This window comes from Corythoichthys intestinalis, chromosome 8, assembly GCF_030265065.1.
Source record: "Corythoichthys intestinalis isolate RoL2023-P3 chromosome 8, ASM3026506v1, whole genome shotgun sequence".
Classification (NCBI taxonomy): domain Eukaryota; kingdom Metazoa; phylum Chordata; class Actinopteri; order Syngnathiformes; family Syngnathidae; genus Corythoichthys; species Corythoichthys intestinalis.
Genome location: NC_080402.1, coordinates 16,473,845 through 16,491,173, shown reverse-complemented (window position 1 = coordinate 16,491,173; position 17,329 = coordinate 16,473,845). Strand labels below are relative to the sequence as shown.

At 40.2% G+C, this 17,329-nt stretch overlaps 2 protein-coding genes across 2 annotated transcripts in view; both read right to left on the bottom strand.

Annotated features, from left to right (window-relative positions):
- LOC130920459 (lysyl oxidase homolog 4-like) overlaps positions 1-368 on the bottom strand; it is a 36,071-nt gene extending 35,703 nt beyond the window's left edge. Inside the window, exon 1 of the mRNA XM_057843703.1 lies at positions 328-368. The gene's annotated coding sequence lies outside the window, so the exon portion shown is untranslated. The remainder of the gene's footprint in view (positions 1-327) is intronic.
- Positions 369-4,842: 4,474 nt separating this feature from the next.
- Positions 4,843-17,054, bottom strand: tekt4 (tektin 4). Its single transcript, XM_057844276.1, has 7 exons — positions 15,183-17,054; positions 11,331-11,401; positions 9,008-9,151; positions 8,858-8,944; positions 8,635-8,770; positions 8,374-8,528; positions 4,843-8,295 (listed from the first exon to the last, which is right to left on the bottom strand). Exons 1-7 carry the CDS (start codon positions 15,696-15,698, stop codon positions 8,082-8,084), a joined length of 1,323 nt encoding a protein of 440 aa, XP_057700259.1. The 5' UTR covers positions 15,699-17,054; the 3' UTR covers positions 4,843-8,081.
- Positions 17,055-17,329: the final 275 nt, after the last annotated feature.

Genomic DNA, 17,329 nt, shown 5'->3' with positions numbered 1-17,329 from the left:
ACAAACACCATCGTAAAAATGTGATCAACAGCAGGTATGGATATTTAGGAGACAGGCCAGGAAGCAATTATAAATCAAGCTTTTTTACTTAGAGAAATAGTGAAACGTATAAATGTTAAACTTCTAATATACTCGTGGAAAACTTGTTTGAAATAATGAACCATCGTAAATTCAACTAAAAGTTTGTCTAGAGGTTAAATGACAAAAAGAGCTTACTGTTCCTGCTGCTTCAAGATGGGAAAATGAACTATAATGAAAAATGTATTTAAGAATAACTCACCTAAAAATGTCTATTCAAGAGCAGGGATTGATGAAGAATTAACTCACCTATCTGTTGTTCTCAACCTGGAGTCACAGGGAGGAAAGGAGTAAGGGAGCACTGGATGAAAAAAAGCAATGACTTTTTGCTCCTTGTCTCTCTATTCTCCACATTTCCCTCCCTCTTTCCTTTTTTGTCACACCCTCGGATGGACAATTTTAGCCATCCCTCCCCTCTTTCTCATTTTCCGTATTTTCACATACATAATCAAGTGCATAGTCAAACAAAGGGAAATCATTAAAATATGCATTTTATCTGTATAATATCTGTATTTGTATATAATCATATGGCTATTGGAGCTCATTAAAGTGTTCCCCACAGATATTAATGAATTTAGATACAGGTCAATTAAACTCCCGCACACCCTTTCACAAAGGTCACATGTTCTAAGGACACGTGTGTTCAAACTTATGCAAGTCCATGTTTTGGAACATTTTCTCCGATCAAGTCGTCGTCAATCATACTAATTTACTCAGGTGAAAATGTAAATGCTACTTAACTTGGTATGTAGCCCACAATCCACTCTAAAAAGCCATCATAAACAGAGACAAGCTCCCACTAGGGGTCCTGACTGTTATGCAATGACAATAATGTTATGGGAGTTGGTTGTGACCACGATCACGATGTCTGATGTGCTTGTGATTTTTTTTTTTTTCATGAAGTTTCATAAGCTCCTCAGTCGTGGCACCACCTCGTTTTATTTAAACCCAAGAGTACATCTGGGAAGTTTCCTATTTAAAGCTCTAAGGCAGACATTTCCAAAGTCCGGCCCGGGGGCCAAATGCGGCCCGTGGTCAAATTTCATCCGGCCCTCAGCCTCTGTCATAAAATCAATAACATCTGGCCCGCACACAGACTTAATAAATTGGTCAGCAGTACTGCAACCAGCATATGAAGTAGCTTACACAAGAAATGCTGCTCCTCATTTACCCACTAAAAGGCAGCAGCACTTTAACCCTTTATTGCCAAATGTATCACGTTTGATACACTTAAAATTTCATGATTTTCTGACTAATTTAGAATTTTGACATTTCTTTTTGAAAAAAAATGATGGATGCAAGTCAACACATGCATTTGCAGGTTCTATGAGAAAACATGATTTAGCATGGGTTATAGATATTAGGGCGCTTATTACACATATTCATTTTGACTTTTCTTTTCACAAATTTGAAAAAAAGGTTTCATTAGGACCGTATTTTTCAAATGTTGGGATTCTCTGATAATTGCTTCATGTTGCAGGTGTTTAAGGGCTAAGTAACATTACTCCATGTGACACTCTAATTCCAATTTTCTAAAATGGCGACAATCAACAAAAAAAGTTGACTGTGACAGCCAACGCTTCAAGGATAGGTGGAAATTGGACTATTTCTTCACTAAAATTCGCAACAACTGTGTCCTGCCTCATTTGCAAAGAGACAGTCGCTGTTTTTAAAGATTTCAATGTGAGGCAATATTACCAAACAAGACACGCTGGCATGTACGACAAGATTACAGGGAAGATACGCAGCGAGAAATTGAAGCAACTTGAAGCTAGTTTAATATCACAGCAGTAGTATTTCGCAAGAGCCCGAGAGACGAAAGAGAACATCGCAAAGGCTAGTTGCGAGATTGTTGAAATTATTCATTTAAAAAATAATAAAGCAAATGTGACACACTGAATGGCTTGCTAAATTTTGCTTAAATATATTGTTCTATGTAAAGGACGTCAGCCAAGGTCGGCCCCCCACATTTTTACCACGCCAAATCTGGCCCCCTTTGCAAAAAGTTTGAACACCCCTGCTCTAAGGGAACCAAATCTTGTATGAAATATAGTGATTCTTCAATTCAAACGAGTATGTGTACACATAATACTTTACAAGACATGCAATGTAAAACTGTTAGGGTTGTTCTGATCATGTTTTTTTGCTCCCGATCCGATCCCGATCATTTTAGTTTGAGTATCTGCCGATCTCGATATTTCCCGATCCGATTGCTTTTTTTTGCTCCTGATTCAATTCCAATCATTCCCGATAATTTTTCCTGATCATACACATTTTGGCAATGCATTAAGAAAAAAATGAATAAAACTCGGACGAATATATACATTCAACATACAGTACATAATTACTGTATTTGTTTATTATGACAATAAATCCTCAAGATGGCATTTACATTATTAACATTCTTTCTGTGAGAGGGATCCACGGAAAGAAAGATTTGTAATTCTTAAAGGATAAATGTGACTTTGTATATTGTGACTAAATAAGGCCATCTGGTGTATTTGTTGAGCTTTCAGTAAATGATACTGCAGCCATTTAACTTCTGCCCAAATGCATGATGGGAAGTGCAACCATGACTGTGCGTAGGGGCACCAGTTGATAAAACTTCTCTGCGTTGGGAATGAACATAGGGTGTCAAGAAAATGATCAACTACTACCTTACTTCCCCACATTGTCACCCACGTTATTAATTGCTGAGAGGTATTGTAAGGCTTTAGTCACATAAAAAATGGCTCCAAAGGCTGTCAAAATTCTCTCTGCCCATAATACGCTGACTTTTAGCACTATCTAGTTAAAATGGCGTCTTCAAAGATTGAACGCGACAATGCGTGAGTGGGTCGTGCAGCGCATGCGTTAATTACTTAACGTGATTAATAAAAAAAAAAAAAAAATTATCGCCGTTAACGCAATAAATTTAATAGCCCTACTTTAAGCCAAAACTACTCTGGATGAGTGTATGACATTTTGTCTGTAACGTTAAATACAATTAGAAAACGATTTAAACCCAAAAAATATATATATTAAAAAGGCATGTCCGATATTTTTCTGCCTATTCCGATACTTTGAAAATGACGTGATCGGACCCGATCGATCGGCATCTTTAAAAACTGTATTTATCTGATTGTTGCAAATGTTGTTCCGACAGCGACAGACTAAATGTTAAGAGGTTTGTAGAGTGCCCGAAAAATTCACTCAAGAGTAGCCTTACTTCAAAATAATATTACTCAAGTAGAAGTAGTCATCCAAAAAAATGTACTCAAGTTCAAGTAAAAAAGTATTTGGTGAAAAGAATACTCAAGTAATGAGTATTTTTGTTTGATTGTTTTTTTTTTTAAACAATTGTATTATTTTTCTTAGCACAAAGTTATCAATATGAGCTGTTGTTAAAATGATACTGTACAGTAACCCATTACATAACCAAATTAAGCCAAAGAAATGCAAATAAAGAAAAAATCTTTGAATTTCGCCAAGAGAAAAGAATGACAGAAATTAAGCATTATTCGTCCAAAGAGCATGAGTGCCCTCTAGAGGAGAAAATTGTTCCTAGTTTGAATAGGGAATAGTTCCTTCGTAGTTACTATTTTTAAGTAGTCTACACTAAAAGTGAGTTCATGAATAAGTCAATGCCATATACACAGGTGGGTAGAGTAGCCAAAACTTTTACTCAAGTAAGAGTAGCGTTACTTCAAAATAATATTACTCAAGTAAAAGTAGTCATCCAAAAAATGTACTCAAGTACAAGTAAAAAGTATTTGGTGGAAAGAATACTCTAGTAAAGGGTAACATTGTGAACAACTGCTTACAATGTTTTTTTTTTTGTTTTTTTTTTTAAACAATTAGCCTATATATTTTTTTCTCAGCACAACGTTATCTATATGAACTGTTATTATACTGTATCTATTGAATAACCACATTAAGCCAAAGGGGGGAAAAATCACTGAATTCCGACGAGAATAAAACCTGAATGAAGCATTATTCGTCCAAAGATTATGAGTGCCCTCTCGTGGAGAAAACATTTCCTATTATGAAATTAACAGGTCAAGCGACGCCAAATAAAAACTGGGAGAGAAGTTTAAATCCGCGCTTTCGAGTCATGTTGAGTGCAGCGCTCTACCTCACTTTTTTCGGTGCTTTAAAGACGCCACATGATTGAACAGGCTGGCATATAACGGCAAGCTTGCATCTGATTGGTGATTATTGTTGCAACGTCTCATTGGTGAAATTGGGAGTTAGTCTTGACATCGCTGGCAAGAAAAAAAAAAAAAAAGTAAAATAAAGAGGGAAAAATGTAACGACTCTTGTGTAGCCCTGAGTGGTAGGGTTTTTTTCTTCACAAATCTACTCAAGTACAAGTAAAGAGTATGGCTTAGTAAAACGATAAGTACATTTCTCTCAAAAAGTTACCCAAGTAAATGTAACATTTTTACATTAGTACGTGTAATGCGTTACTACCCACCTGATTTTTGACAATCCCAAGAAGTACAAAATGGGAATGATATTTTAAAAGAATGGTTAACAATCTGTACTGTATCTCTTTTGTAGATAATGTTGAGTCTTTCCCAGCTAAATTAATATGTATAATATTTCACAATTTGTGTATTTTTCATACTTTTAGACAGTGACTATGCAATTTGAATCCCAATGTGATAATACATAGTAAAATGAGGCTCAACGACTCCCTCTAGTGTAGTAAATAGTCCACACTACAGATCCCATTTGAACTGAATAATGGCCTTCACTTTTAATGGCTTTATTCAACCACCACAAATAAAATCCACAAGACAAGACATGGATACGTTGTGATTATTAAAACATTTAAAACGACAATATTCACATAACATCAACCATCAACTAAATATTCCCCAAAACAACAAAACAATTGTTACCAATATCACAACATTCACATTTCATGGAAAGCTCAGACTCCTACCCACATAATTCTGTTAACATGACTATTTAAAACCATTATACAGTGTACCCCTGTTTGACCATGATTACTGAAAATAATAGCATCCATTGAAAATGAAACAAAAAAGTGAAAACCCCTAGATTCTCGTAATAGCGCTGATAAAGTGCCACAAGTCACGTCAAGTGATATTTATTTACATAGCCTTTAATCAAATAAATGTCTTAAAGGGTATACTGTATCGATGAAAAAATATCTTAATGCTTGCTGTAAACGCTATGAAAGTGGTGCACCACCAACAGGCGCTGCTGACCTTAACCTGGGATGTTTTGAGCCGGTAGGCCAAATACTTTGAAGACCTCCTCAACTCCACCCACACGACTTCCCATGAGGAAGCAAAGCCTAGGGCAGGAGTAGCAACCTGACCCAAATAATCAGGATCGTTATCAGGCTCCTGCAGAGCTTACTGATGAGCTGATCATTTGATTCAGGTGTTTTAAAGGAAGTAGACATGGAAAACAAGCTGGGTAGGGGCCCTCGAGGACCGGAATTGGCTACCCCTAGCCTAGGGACTCTGAAGCGAGCCCTCCTATCGCTGGGGTTGAAGTCACTGAGGTGGTTAAAAAGCTCCTCAGTGGCAGGGCCCCTAGGGATGGATGAGAGCCGCCCTGACTTTCTAAAGGTTCTGGATGTTGTGGGGTTGTCTAGATTGACACGCCTCTGTAACATTGCGTGGTCATCGGGGACAGTGCCTCTGGATTGGCAGACTGGGGTGGTGGTCCCGCTTTTTAAAAAGTGGGACCGGAAGGTGTGTTCCACAATAGGGGGATCACACTCCTCAGCCTCACTGGGGGCATTGGAGAGGAGGGCCCGTCGGGAAGTCGAATCTCAGATCCAGGAGGAGCAGAATGGTTTTCATCCTGGCCGCAGAACCGTGGATAAGCTCTATACCCTCAGCAGGGTTGTCGAGCATTTCCGCTCGTCTCCAGGACTCACATGTCTGATGGGATTCACGCATGACTATGTGCAATTAGACACACTCAAGTAGAGAAACTGTCAGGATTAGCGATCAGGCAGCATAGAATAGGATGCCAACATATCCACACTCACAAGGGATTCACACAAATACTGGGTTCTACACCTCACATAGCTGATTTGTGTACACTTCATCCCTCCCAATCACTTATCTTTCTGACCCCCCCAGGGTGTCAACTGGAAATACAATTAGTTAACAATAGCACCAACATATTCATAGTTTGTGTAGGCGTTCATTGTATTTCTTGTTGTTGTTCCTGCTTCTTCCGTCTCTCTCCTATTCTCTTTTTTTTCTGTCCCCCCCAACCCGTTCGCTGCTTTCTCCTAATAAACGAGGCAGTTGAATGATCACAATGGGAGTATTCATACTCCCGTTTGATACAATAAAAATGTTCAGACCAATCAGACACTCAGATTCCCATTCTCCTTGTCTAGTAGCTGAACAGGACAGTAGGGTTCACGGGGGGTCATGGGAGTTCTCCCAACCAGTTTACATGCGTTTTGTGGTTTTGGAAAAGCCGTTTGACCATGTCCCCTAAGGAGTCCTGTAGGGAGTGCTCTGGGAGTGTGGGGTGTTGGAATCCCTGATACGGGGGTCGTGTCCCTATATAACGTGTCAGACAAGGCATTGAGGGAGTATGGTTTGGTGGCCTCAGTATTGCATCTCTGCTTTTTGCAGATGATGTAGTTCTGTCATCAGGCCGTGACCTTCAACTCTTACTGGAACGGTTCGCAGCAGAGTATGAAGTAGTTGAGATGAGAATCAGCACCTCCAAATCTGAGACCATGGTCCTTAGTCGGGAAAGGGTGGGATGCCCTCTCTGGGTAGGAGATGAGACCCTTCCCCAAGTAGAGGATTTTAAGTATCTTTCTCTCTTCACGAGTGACGGAAAAATGGACCGGAAGATCGACAGGCGGATCGGTACTGCGCCTGGAGTGATGCGGACTCTGCATCGGTCCGTCGTGGTAAAGAGGGAGCTGAACCGAAAGGGGAAGTTCTCTATTTACCGGTTGATCTACGTTCCTACCCTCACCTATGGTCACGAGCTGTGGGTCGTGACCGAAAGAACAAAATCCCAGATACAAGCGTCCGAAATGAGTGTCTTCTGTAGGGTGTCCAGGCTCTCCCTTAGAGATAAGGTGAGTAGCTCTGTCATCTGGTAGGGGCTCGGAGTAGAGCCGCTGCTTCTACGCATCAAGAGGAGCCAGATGGGGTGGTTCAGGCATCTGAGTATGATGCCTCCGGGGCGCCTCCCTGGTGAGGTGTTCTGGGCACGTCCCACTGAAAGGAGGCTGCGGGGCTGACCCAGGACACGCTGGGGAGACTATGTCTCCCAGCTGGCCTGGGAACGTCTTTGGGATCCCCCAAGAGGTGCTGGATGATGTGGCTCAGGGAGGAAGTCTGGGCTTCCCGACTGAAGCTGCTGCCCCCGCGACCCGACCTCGAATAAGCGGGAGAAAATGGATGGATACTTGCTGTAAATCATTTTGAATTGACGTTACATACTCATCTGTCATAATTACACCCTGCTGTATAGTATCCAAAAGACACTACTTGCGTAAAAAGTTTTTGATCATTATTAAGAACCAATATAAGTACATGTAATGACAACTGTGCTCATTATTATTATTCATCTCAAAGGGTACCAAAGTGTCCAATTCACGATCTATCGTCAATTGAACAGATTTCTATTGTCACAGCTTCTCATAAAAACATACACTTCACATTTTTTAAACAACCAGTTTCATTGGTCAACACTGAAGAAATTACCTTTTTGCTACAATGAAATCACTAGACTGCTTGATTTGAACAGTGGTGATGTACTTTCTCCTCAAAATAAGTCTACATAAGTGAATAGTCACTTTTGTTGTTTGATTAAGAAACTTCAAATCGGAGACTTGACATTTCTCTCATGTTGTTCTATGTGAAGCATATCAATGTGCGGAGGTTTACTCAGACTTACGGAAAGTGACGTCGTGAGTGAGCATTTTAGAGTCCAAACCTCCCTAGCACTGCAAACAAAATGGAAACTAAACCCACTACGTACAAAAGAGTCTCTGTTCAGTACCCTGAAAGTTTGGATATTGTCGGATACAATTTGCGTTGAGTCATGCATTTCTCCCTTTCGATGAACAGCGAATAGGATTTACACTTTATGTCCTTCTCGAGTGCCATGCGATCATTTTCCAGGTTGGCTAGCGAGTTGCGGGCGTCCCTCAGCTCTTGGTGCAGCGACGCAAGGGTCTCGTCTATCTCCCTCACTTCCCCTTCCAAGCTGTGTTCAGGCAAAAAAACAAGACACGTTAGACATTCGCGTATGTGTTTGTGCACATGCATGTGTTTAGTCCTGTACCTAATCTGTGGTTCATCCCTGCACAGCTCCATGTTGGGTCTGCGAAAGCGTTGGAACAGCCTGGACTCAACCACTCTCTGTGGGGCATCTTTATCGTCAATGGCCTTCTGCAGAGCCACTATGTTCCTCTCCTGAGCTCCAATCTGCTCCAAGGTCTACAAATCCGACGTGCAAAAAAGAACGTGTTTAGGCGTAAACTGCCAACTACTGCCAAATACGTAGCGCGTAATTATCTGTCAGCACAACTGTTTGTGTGTCGACCTGCTTGAACTGCATCTCTAGCTGGATCTTGGCATCCATCTGTTCACCACAACGCTGGAGGAAAGCTTGGTCCACATTGGAGCACTGGACTCTCAGGTCCTTAGTGGTATCGAGTAGCACCTGCTGCCCCAACTCACTGACACACAACACATAAACACAACAGTTAGTAACCCAGTGATGTTGTTGTTGTGGACCCAAACACTAATCAAAACAAAGTGCTAGCCTGAGATCTTTAGAGGCCTTTTCCTCCCGGAAGGCCCTGTAAAGGTTGTCCTGTGTGAACTTTATCCATGAAGGGACATTAGACATCCTGTAAGACAAAAAAACATGAACATTCCTATTTAAATTCAATATACACTACGGTATTACTCACTGCTCCATCATGGCAGCTGAAATGCCATGGTGCTGCGTATCTGTACTCTTGTTTGTGAATCTTCCGCATTTGAGGTCCAAGGCGTAGGCCTCATACTTATCTGACCAGTCAAACTCTAACGCCTGCTTAGCATCTCGATTTAACCTATCACACAAACACCAAAAAAAAGAAAGTTAGTTCAGATTATTTTTCCTCAAAAATTCAGCCCAACTAGTGCCAGTTTTGCATTTGGAAGCCATCAAATGTCTCAAGGTGCTTCAATTCCTCTCGGTGTTTCAGCGGCACTAAATAATGCTAGCACGTACAGTGGGGCAAATAAGTATTTAGTCAACCACTAATTGTGCAAGTTCTCCCACTTGAAAATATTAGAGAGGCCTGTAATTGTCAACATGAGTAAACCTCAACCATGAGAGACAGAACGTGAAAACCCCCCAGAAAGTCACATTGTTTAATTTTTAAAGAATTTATTTGCAAATCATGGTGGAAAATAAGTATTTGGTCAATACCAAAAGTTCATCTCAATACTTTGTTATGTACCCTTGTTGGCAATAACGGAGGCCAAACGTTTTCTGTAACTCTTCACAAGCTTTTCACACACTGTTGCTGGTATTTTGGCCCATTCCTCCATGCAGATCTCCTCTAGAGCAGTGATGTTTTTGGGCTGTCGTTGGGGAACATGGACTTTGAACTCCCTCCACAGATTTTCTATGGGGTGGAGATCTGGAGACTGGCTAGGCCACTCCAGGACCTTGAAATGCTTCTTACGAAGCCACTCCTTTGTTGCCCTGGCTGTGTGTTTGGGATCATTGTCATGCCAAAAGACCCAGCCACGTCTCATCTTCAATGCCCTTGCTGATGGAAGGAGATTTTACCTCAAAATCTCTCGATACATGGCCCATTTCATTCTTTCCTTTACACAGATCAGACGTCCTGGTCCCTTTGCAGAAAAACAGCCCCAAAGCATGATGTTTCCACCCCCATGCTTCACAGTGGGTATGGTGTTCTTCGGATGCAATTCAGTATTCTTTCTCCTCCAAACACGAGAACCTGTGTTTCTACCAAAAAGTTCTATTTTGGTTTCATCTGACCATAACACATTCTCCCAGTCCTCTTCTGGATCATCCAAATGCTCTCTAGCGAACCGCAGACGGCCTGGATGTGTACTTTCTTCAGCAGGGGGACACGTCTGGCAGTGCAGGATTTGAGTCCCTGGCGGCGCATTGTGTTGCTGATAGCAGCCTTTGTTACTGTGATCCCAGCTCTCTGTAGGTCATTCACTAGGTCCCCCCGTGTGGTTCTGGAATTTTTGCTCACTGTTCTTGTTACCATTTTGACGCCACAGGGTGAGATCTTTCATGGAGCCCCAGATCGAGAGAGATTATCAATAGTCTTGTATGTCTTCCATTTTCTAATAATTGCTCCCACAGTTGATTTCTTTACTGCAGGTGTTTTACCTATTGCAGATTCAGACTTCCCAGCCTGGTGCAGGTCTACAATTTTGTCTCTGGTGTCCTTCGACAACTCTTTGGTCTTGGCCATAGTGGAGTTTGGAGTGTGACTGAGTTTGTGGACAGGTGTATTTTTAATACCGATAATGAGTTAAAACAGCTGCCAATACAGGTAACGAGTGGAGCCTCGTTAGACCTCGTTGGAAGAAGTTAGACCTCTTTGACAGCCAGAAATCTTGCTTGTTTGTAGGTGACCAAATACTTATTTTCCACTCTAATTTGGAAATAAATTCTTTAAAAAATCAAACAATGTGATTTTCTGTTTTTTTTCTTTCCACATTCTGTCTCTCATGGTTGAGGTTTCCCCATGTTGATAATTACAGGCCTTTCTAATCTTTTCAAGTAGGAGAACTTGCACAATTGGTGGTTGACTAAATACTTATTTTCCCCACTGTATTTGTGAGCATATTCTGCTGGTTCATTTTATGCTGACATTGCAACGTGATTTACCACCAGGTGGCCGAGATACAATTTCAGAATTTTTGCACTAGCGTTGTTTCTCCATGGTTCACTCTGCCATGTCTGAAAAGAAATAAGCCGAGAATGTTCCGGCACACGGCCTAGTCTAAAAAAGACACATTACGTATAGATTCTGGGTCACATGTTGCATGTGCATGCAAATGTTGCAGATTTTATTTATTACTGCAGTTATAGATCAAATACAAAGTAGCAATTCCATACATACACATTCTAATTCATTCATCCTTACTGTACGTATCGTGGAACTGGAAACTAGAAAATAAGTAAGGGCTAAGTAGGGCCCAGTCATTTTCCACATTACTGTACAGTAGCAGTGAATAGGACGTGATACTCACTTAATCTGAGTTGTCACCTGGGCAATGGTTCTCTGCAGAAGGGCCTGGACATTCTTGATCAAGTCCACTTCCTGTAGTTGAACACATACATGTTTGCTGTGTAATTTGTGAAACTAACTTATATTATAAATAAATAAAAATATGTATATTTATGGCAGAAAACACTCAGGTGACTTGAAGTTCCTCTCTGAGACCCCCAATTTCAAAATCTCCATTTTCTGCAGGAAGGAAAATTTTGAACAGGAGGGCATTAAAAAAAAAAAACATTAACAGCAAAACCCTAACTGGAAGTGAGAGCATGAGAGAGCATAATTAAAGACGCCATGATTTTAACGAGATATTAATAATATATTACCTCTTTTTGATTCAAAAACTCCATGTAGCATGTATCACCAAGTGTCAAGACACAGCTGTGAATGGCCATTGTCGGATTTTGGGGGGATTTTATGGGTGAAACATGGTAATATAACAAAAGTTTCAATGCAGAAATCGCAGACATCAAAGAGTGGTCGAGAGTTTCTTTTTCATATATGTACACTTTTAATTTTTTTTTTTTTTTCCAATTTTTCTTTGGATCGATTATTTATCATCTAAAATATTGGGGAAAATGCAACAGTATATCTTTGACTTATATACAGACACTATTGTTTTCATTGTGACGTGATTATTTTAAAAGTTTAAAATATGCGAGTGAATAATTTTTTTGTTTTTTTTTTAAACTAAATATTAGACATTAATGAATGATTCTAAGTCAGAAGATTAGATTTCAAATAATAAATATAATTACTTACCTTCTTTTTATGGCTGGGTTGAAACAAAAACGGTTATGCGACGTCTGTAAACAAGGGTCTCCAGGGTAAAATGGACAAATTAAAAATAGTTTGGGGGCTTAATGCAACATGAATCTGCTTTAGCAGCATATAGACATATTGTTCCATCAAACACAACAATTCTTTTGGCTTCAATACAGCAGTTTATTGTAAAGAGGGGTACAAGAGCAGAAACTGCTTTTTCAGTCTTATATATATATATATATATATATATATATATATATATATATATATATATATATATATATATATATATATATATGTACATGGCGGAAAACACAGACAACAATATGTCTATATGCTTCCATAGCAGATTCATCGCGCATTAAGCCCCTGAACTATTTTTAATTTGTCCGTTTTACCTTGGAAACCCCCATTTACAGACGTCGCGCAACCGCTTGTTTCAACCCAGCCATAAAACGAAGGTAAGTACCGTAATCGTATTTATTATTCAAAATGTCTGTAATTTTTAGCTTAGAATCATTAATTGATGTCTAATATTTCATTAAAAAAAAAAAAAACGACCCCAAAAAATTATTTACTCGCCTATTTTTAACTTTTAAATAAATTACATCACGATAAAAAAAATAGTGTCTGTAAAAGTCACGGATATCTACCTCATAACTATTGCTTAATTGTATTTTTTTTGTTACTCTCGCATTTTCTCCGATATATTAGATGATAAATAATTGATCCAAACAAAGAAAAATTGGGGAAAAAAAAGTTTAAAAGGGTAAATATATGAAAAAAAAAATCTCGACTACTCCTTGATGTCTGCGATTTCTGCATCGCGACCCATGTTATATTGCCATGTTTCACCCATAAAATCCCCCAAAAATCCAGCTGTGGCCATTCACAGCTGTGCCTTGACACTCAGTGATACATGCTACATGGAGTTTTTGGATCCAAACAAGGTAAGTACATGCAGAGGTGTAGCAAGGGTCCCCGGGGGCCCCAGGCAACATGGGGCCCTTCGAGCCTGTGCAAGTAAGGGGGACAGTTGGGCTTGGAGCAATAGCATATTTAATAAAAGTCTATGCCTCGCTCTCATAGAGCGCTTTTTAGGACACTTAAAGTGTCCCCCCCATTGCATTATTTATTCACTCCACACTCAGTGGATTTAAGCTTCTATTGTAACCACAGCTGCCTTGGGGGGACTGACACCTTCTGAAAAAATTCCCAGATGAAAATGTGTGTGTATGTTGATTTTAAACACTGATTTTATGTTCTAGGTAACATCTTTATGTATGAAGAAACGCTAGCGCGCTGCAATACTGTTAGCTAACAAGCTAGTTACAACAAGTCAAGGCAGTTAATTGTTTTAGGACATAAAAATACTACTACTACTACTACTACTAGTCTGCAGTGCTTCTACTACATTAGGACATGAAACTACAATAACATAGTACACTCACCGCTGTCTTACTTCCTTTTCTCCTCTTCTGCTTTTTTTTCTTTCTTTTTTCGCTTCCAGAAAGATATCTTCTCTTCATTTTGCCAATTAAAAAAAGGACAGATCGCCGCCCACTCTCACTCTGAGTCACGTGACACACATACATACTCGCGCAGTACAATGAACACAAAGTTTGGGGCGGGGGGGGTGCGACTGCGCGCTGTGTGCACGTGCGGTCATCTTGGCCATAGAAGTGGCGAAAACTAAGCACTTTACACACTGACTCGTATGGATGTACTTAAATTCGTTCATTGACGCACTCAGATTACTCTCTGCTCGAAATGTACACCTTACGCCTATTCTCGCTCCCAGAATACACAGCACTTATGATTTAGGACAATAACAGGACTGGTTGCTATGGGAACATATGCATACCCAAGAACCCTGGCCAAAAGGAGTATTAAAATTGCTAATAAAATCGTTTAGGATTATTTTAGATGCATATATGTTATATTTTTCTTATAGAGTATTCAACGATACGATAGACCCATTAATAGACTTTTTTGGAAAAATCACCATTTCTTTAAGTAGTCAACATGAAAAATGAGGTGGCCTGTGAAACTCTTCATGAAATAACTCGGTAAGGATTTTCTAAAGAATACATAGTGAGTCACTCTGTGTAATTGTGTGGCAATAATAGTGCTGAGTGGTAAGGATAACAGAATCATATAAATTAGGGGTCCCCAAACTTTGCTAGTGAGGGCCACATAACTATTGTCTTCTTTGATAAGGGGCCTGACAAATTTGTAACAGAAACAATGTGACGATGTCAGGAGTGTCTAATTGTAAAAATTTATTGTTTTTCAGAACGCCACAATCAAATAACCCTTACTGGATTCTTCACAGAACAAATGTAAATTAAAAAAAAATAAATAAATAAAATAAAATAAAATATAATATAGTATAATATCGTATAATATCATATAATAACACTATTAATTAAATAGATAATAACCAAATAACCCTCTCTGGGTTCTTCACAGAAAAAAAGCCACGAAATAACTATTGAAAAAAAAAAAAAAAATTTCAGGGGGCCGGTCCAAATGTGGAGGCAGGCCGTATCCGGCCCGCGGGCCATAGTTTGGGGACCCCTGGTTTAGATAATCTGCCAAATGATTCCATGGTATTAAAACACTTCCTACACTTGTCGCTGCCACAGTGCAGTAAAGCTGCGTGTGCTAAATCTGTTGGTCCTCTGGTGGCCCCTGCAAGCTGGGGGCCCTATGCAATATCCTGGTTTGCCTAATGGGCGCGACGCCTCTGAGTATAGGATAATATCTCATTAAAGTCATGGCGTCTGTAATTCTGCTCTCGCGTGCTCTCACCTCCAGAGAGGCTTTTGCTGTTTGATTTTTTTTTTTTTTAATGCCCTCCTGTTCAAAAAATTTCTTCCCCCAGAAAATTGAGGTTTTATGGTTTCCAATGATGTATCACACATGCATATAAGAAAATTATTAGTTTGGCCAAATTGGGGGTCTCAGAGCGGAACTTCAAGTCACCTGAGTGTTTTCCGCCATAAACAGTATTTCATTTTCTGCTTCCTCTGTGGTTGGGTAACATCTTGCTTACCTTGTACAGCTCCTCCTCCACACAGTCCCGGACAAGGTCCGGGCCCAGTCGTCGGCTCCGGCAGGTCAGGTTATCGACGGCGATCGCGTAGGGAGTCTCGGTGGCGTCCAGCGCCTTCTCCAGCCTCAACTTGAGCGCCAGCAGGGCCGTCGTGTCGGACAGCAGCCGATTAATGTGCTCCTGCAGCTCCGACTTCCAGCGATGGATGTCCTGCAGCCTCTCTCCCAGCAGGCGCGTCCCATCGGTCTGGGTCTGCATGGTGGTGGCCTCCGTGTCATTCCGCATCTGCCTGGACTCCTCCTGGATGTTCTGGGCCGCCTGATGGTCGGCGCCCGCCTGCTGGAGGAGGCTGCGGTAGCCGCTGAACCACTCGGCTGGAGTGTACTTAGCGGAGCGGAAGCCTGCGGAGGCTAAGCCCGAGGACGTCTCGAAAGGGGCCCCTTGCTCCTGCAGGGCCCCTTGAGCCATCGCTCCGCTATCATAATGCGGCTGAGACAGTAACACCTCCGCGCTCATTTTCTTACAACGACTAAAACAATTCAAATACAAGTAAGAGCAGAAGTGAGCACAGAGACGTGAGCAAAAGTTTGTGACAGAATATGGCGAGTTTGTTTACGGGTCGCTTGGATACAAGAAACCCGAGGAGAATGTGATCAAATAACTAAAATATGTGTATAGCATTCTATATTATTCCATCGTGTGTGTCCTTATATCGCAAAAACATATTCAATTCTCTGACCTGCACATTATTTGCTCTAATGTGGAGGAAGACATAACGACTGATTGATTCATGAAGGCGGCAAACACGACCATGTAGATAAGGGTTGGAAAAAACAAGCAAATTAGAATTCCTCTCATTTTTAGTGACTCTCTAACGACCTCTTCGGTTTTTAGGATATCGCTGTGTAACAGAGCCCTTTGGGAACTTCGTTCTGTGTCCACTATTTCTGATGTCATCCCGTCATCCAGATACACGTCGGTGAGACACGTCGGTGCACGATTTTTACTCGTCACGTTTGGCAAATTTACACCAACAGTTTCGATGGAGCGCACAAAAACATACCTGCGTGACCATAAATCGCCGCTAGAGGACGCCCTTCGCCTAAAAAAACAACACATTAGTCTTTTCTATCCTAACTATATATATATAAAAAAGAAAAGACTAAATATTCCCTTATTTATTTTATATTAAAAAAATAAAAATAAAAAACGTTTTTTACATTTATAAAATGAGGAAAATAGTAACATTCGCTGATTTCTGTTATCTTCAATTAAAGCAGAATGATTAATTGGGTATTTCATCAGAATTAGATGAGATCTGCTTTTGTTCTGGGGAAAATGATAGTTAAGTCGTGTTAGTTCAACTTTTATATGTGCATAACTTTTTGTTCCAATGCACATATACAGCTCAAATAAAAAGTCCAAAATAATGCAACACAGTGGTGTTACCAGGATGCCAGGTGTGGGTGGGCATTAGTCTTACCTGGGTGGGGGGCAAATAAAAAAAAAAAAAGCTCAAATGCTCAAATAGGTCGAAATCCAACACAGGGCTACTGCACCTTAAAATGTGTTTTGTTGTCTCCTTGAGATAACCGTTGTTGTAATTTGGTCTAAACAAATAAAAGTATTTGATTTTATTTGACTTGGAACACAACCATAACTGAAGAGTATGGACATGAAGGTGACAATGTTTCTTTGGGTAACCTATTGTGGTTCCTCGGGTTTTTTTTTGAAAAAATTATTATTATTATTATTATAGTTATTCTTTGTTCTGCAGCCCCTTTGAGCTCAATTTGACCACCTTAGAATGCTTCAAAATGCACCAAAATCGGCAGGCAGGTCAAGACAGGTGCAATCTTTGATACCGTGTAAAGACAAATTCTAAATACACTATTTAGCGCCCCCTAGCAGTCATTCTTTGTCCCGCCGATGCTTTGACCCCTACTTTGACCCCCTCAGAATGCTTCAAAACTCACCAAACTCAACAGCTAGGTGAACACTGGTGAAAACTTTGATAAAATGTAAAAAAAAGAAAAAAAAAAGAAAAAAAACAATAATATGCGTAAATGTGTGTAGCGCCCCCTAGGAACAAAACCAACATTTCATTTTTTTTTTCAAGGTGAAAGAGGATGTAACAACGCAAAGGT

Bases quoted from the DNA above. Each gene is read 5' to 3' on its own strand.
- tekt4 (XM_057844276.1), bottom strand. From the start codon at position 15,698: ATGAGCGCGGAGGTGTTACTGTCTCAGCCGCATTATGATAGCGGAGCG. The intron at 11,402-15,182 runs GTAAGCAAGATG...GTTCAACTACAG, and splicing joins TGGAGGAGGAGCTGTACAAG to GAAGTGGACTTGATCAAGAA. The intron at 8,296-8,373 runs GTACAGGACTAA...GCCTGAACACAG, and splicing joins AGGGATGAACCACAGATTAG to CTTGGAAGGGGAAGTGAGGG.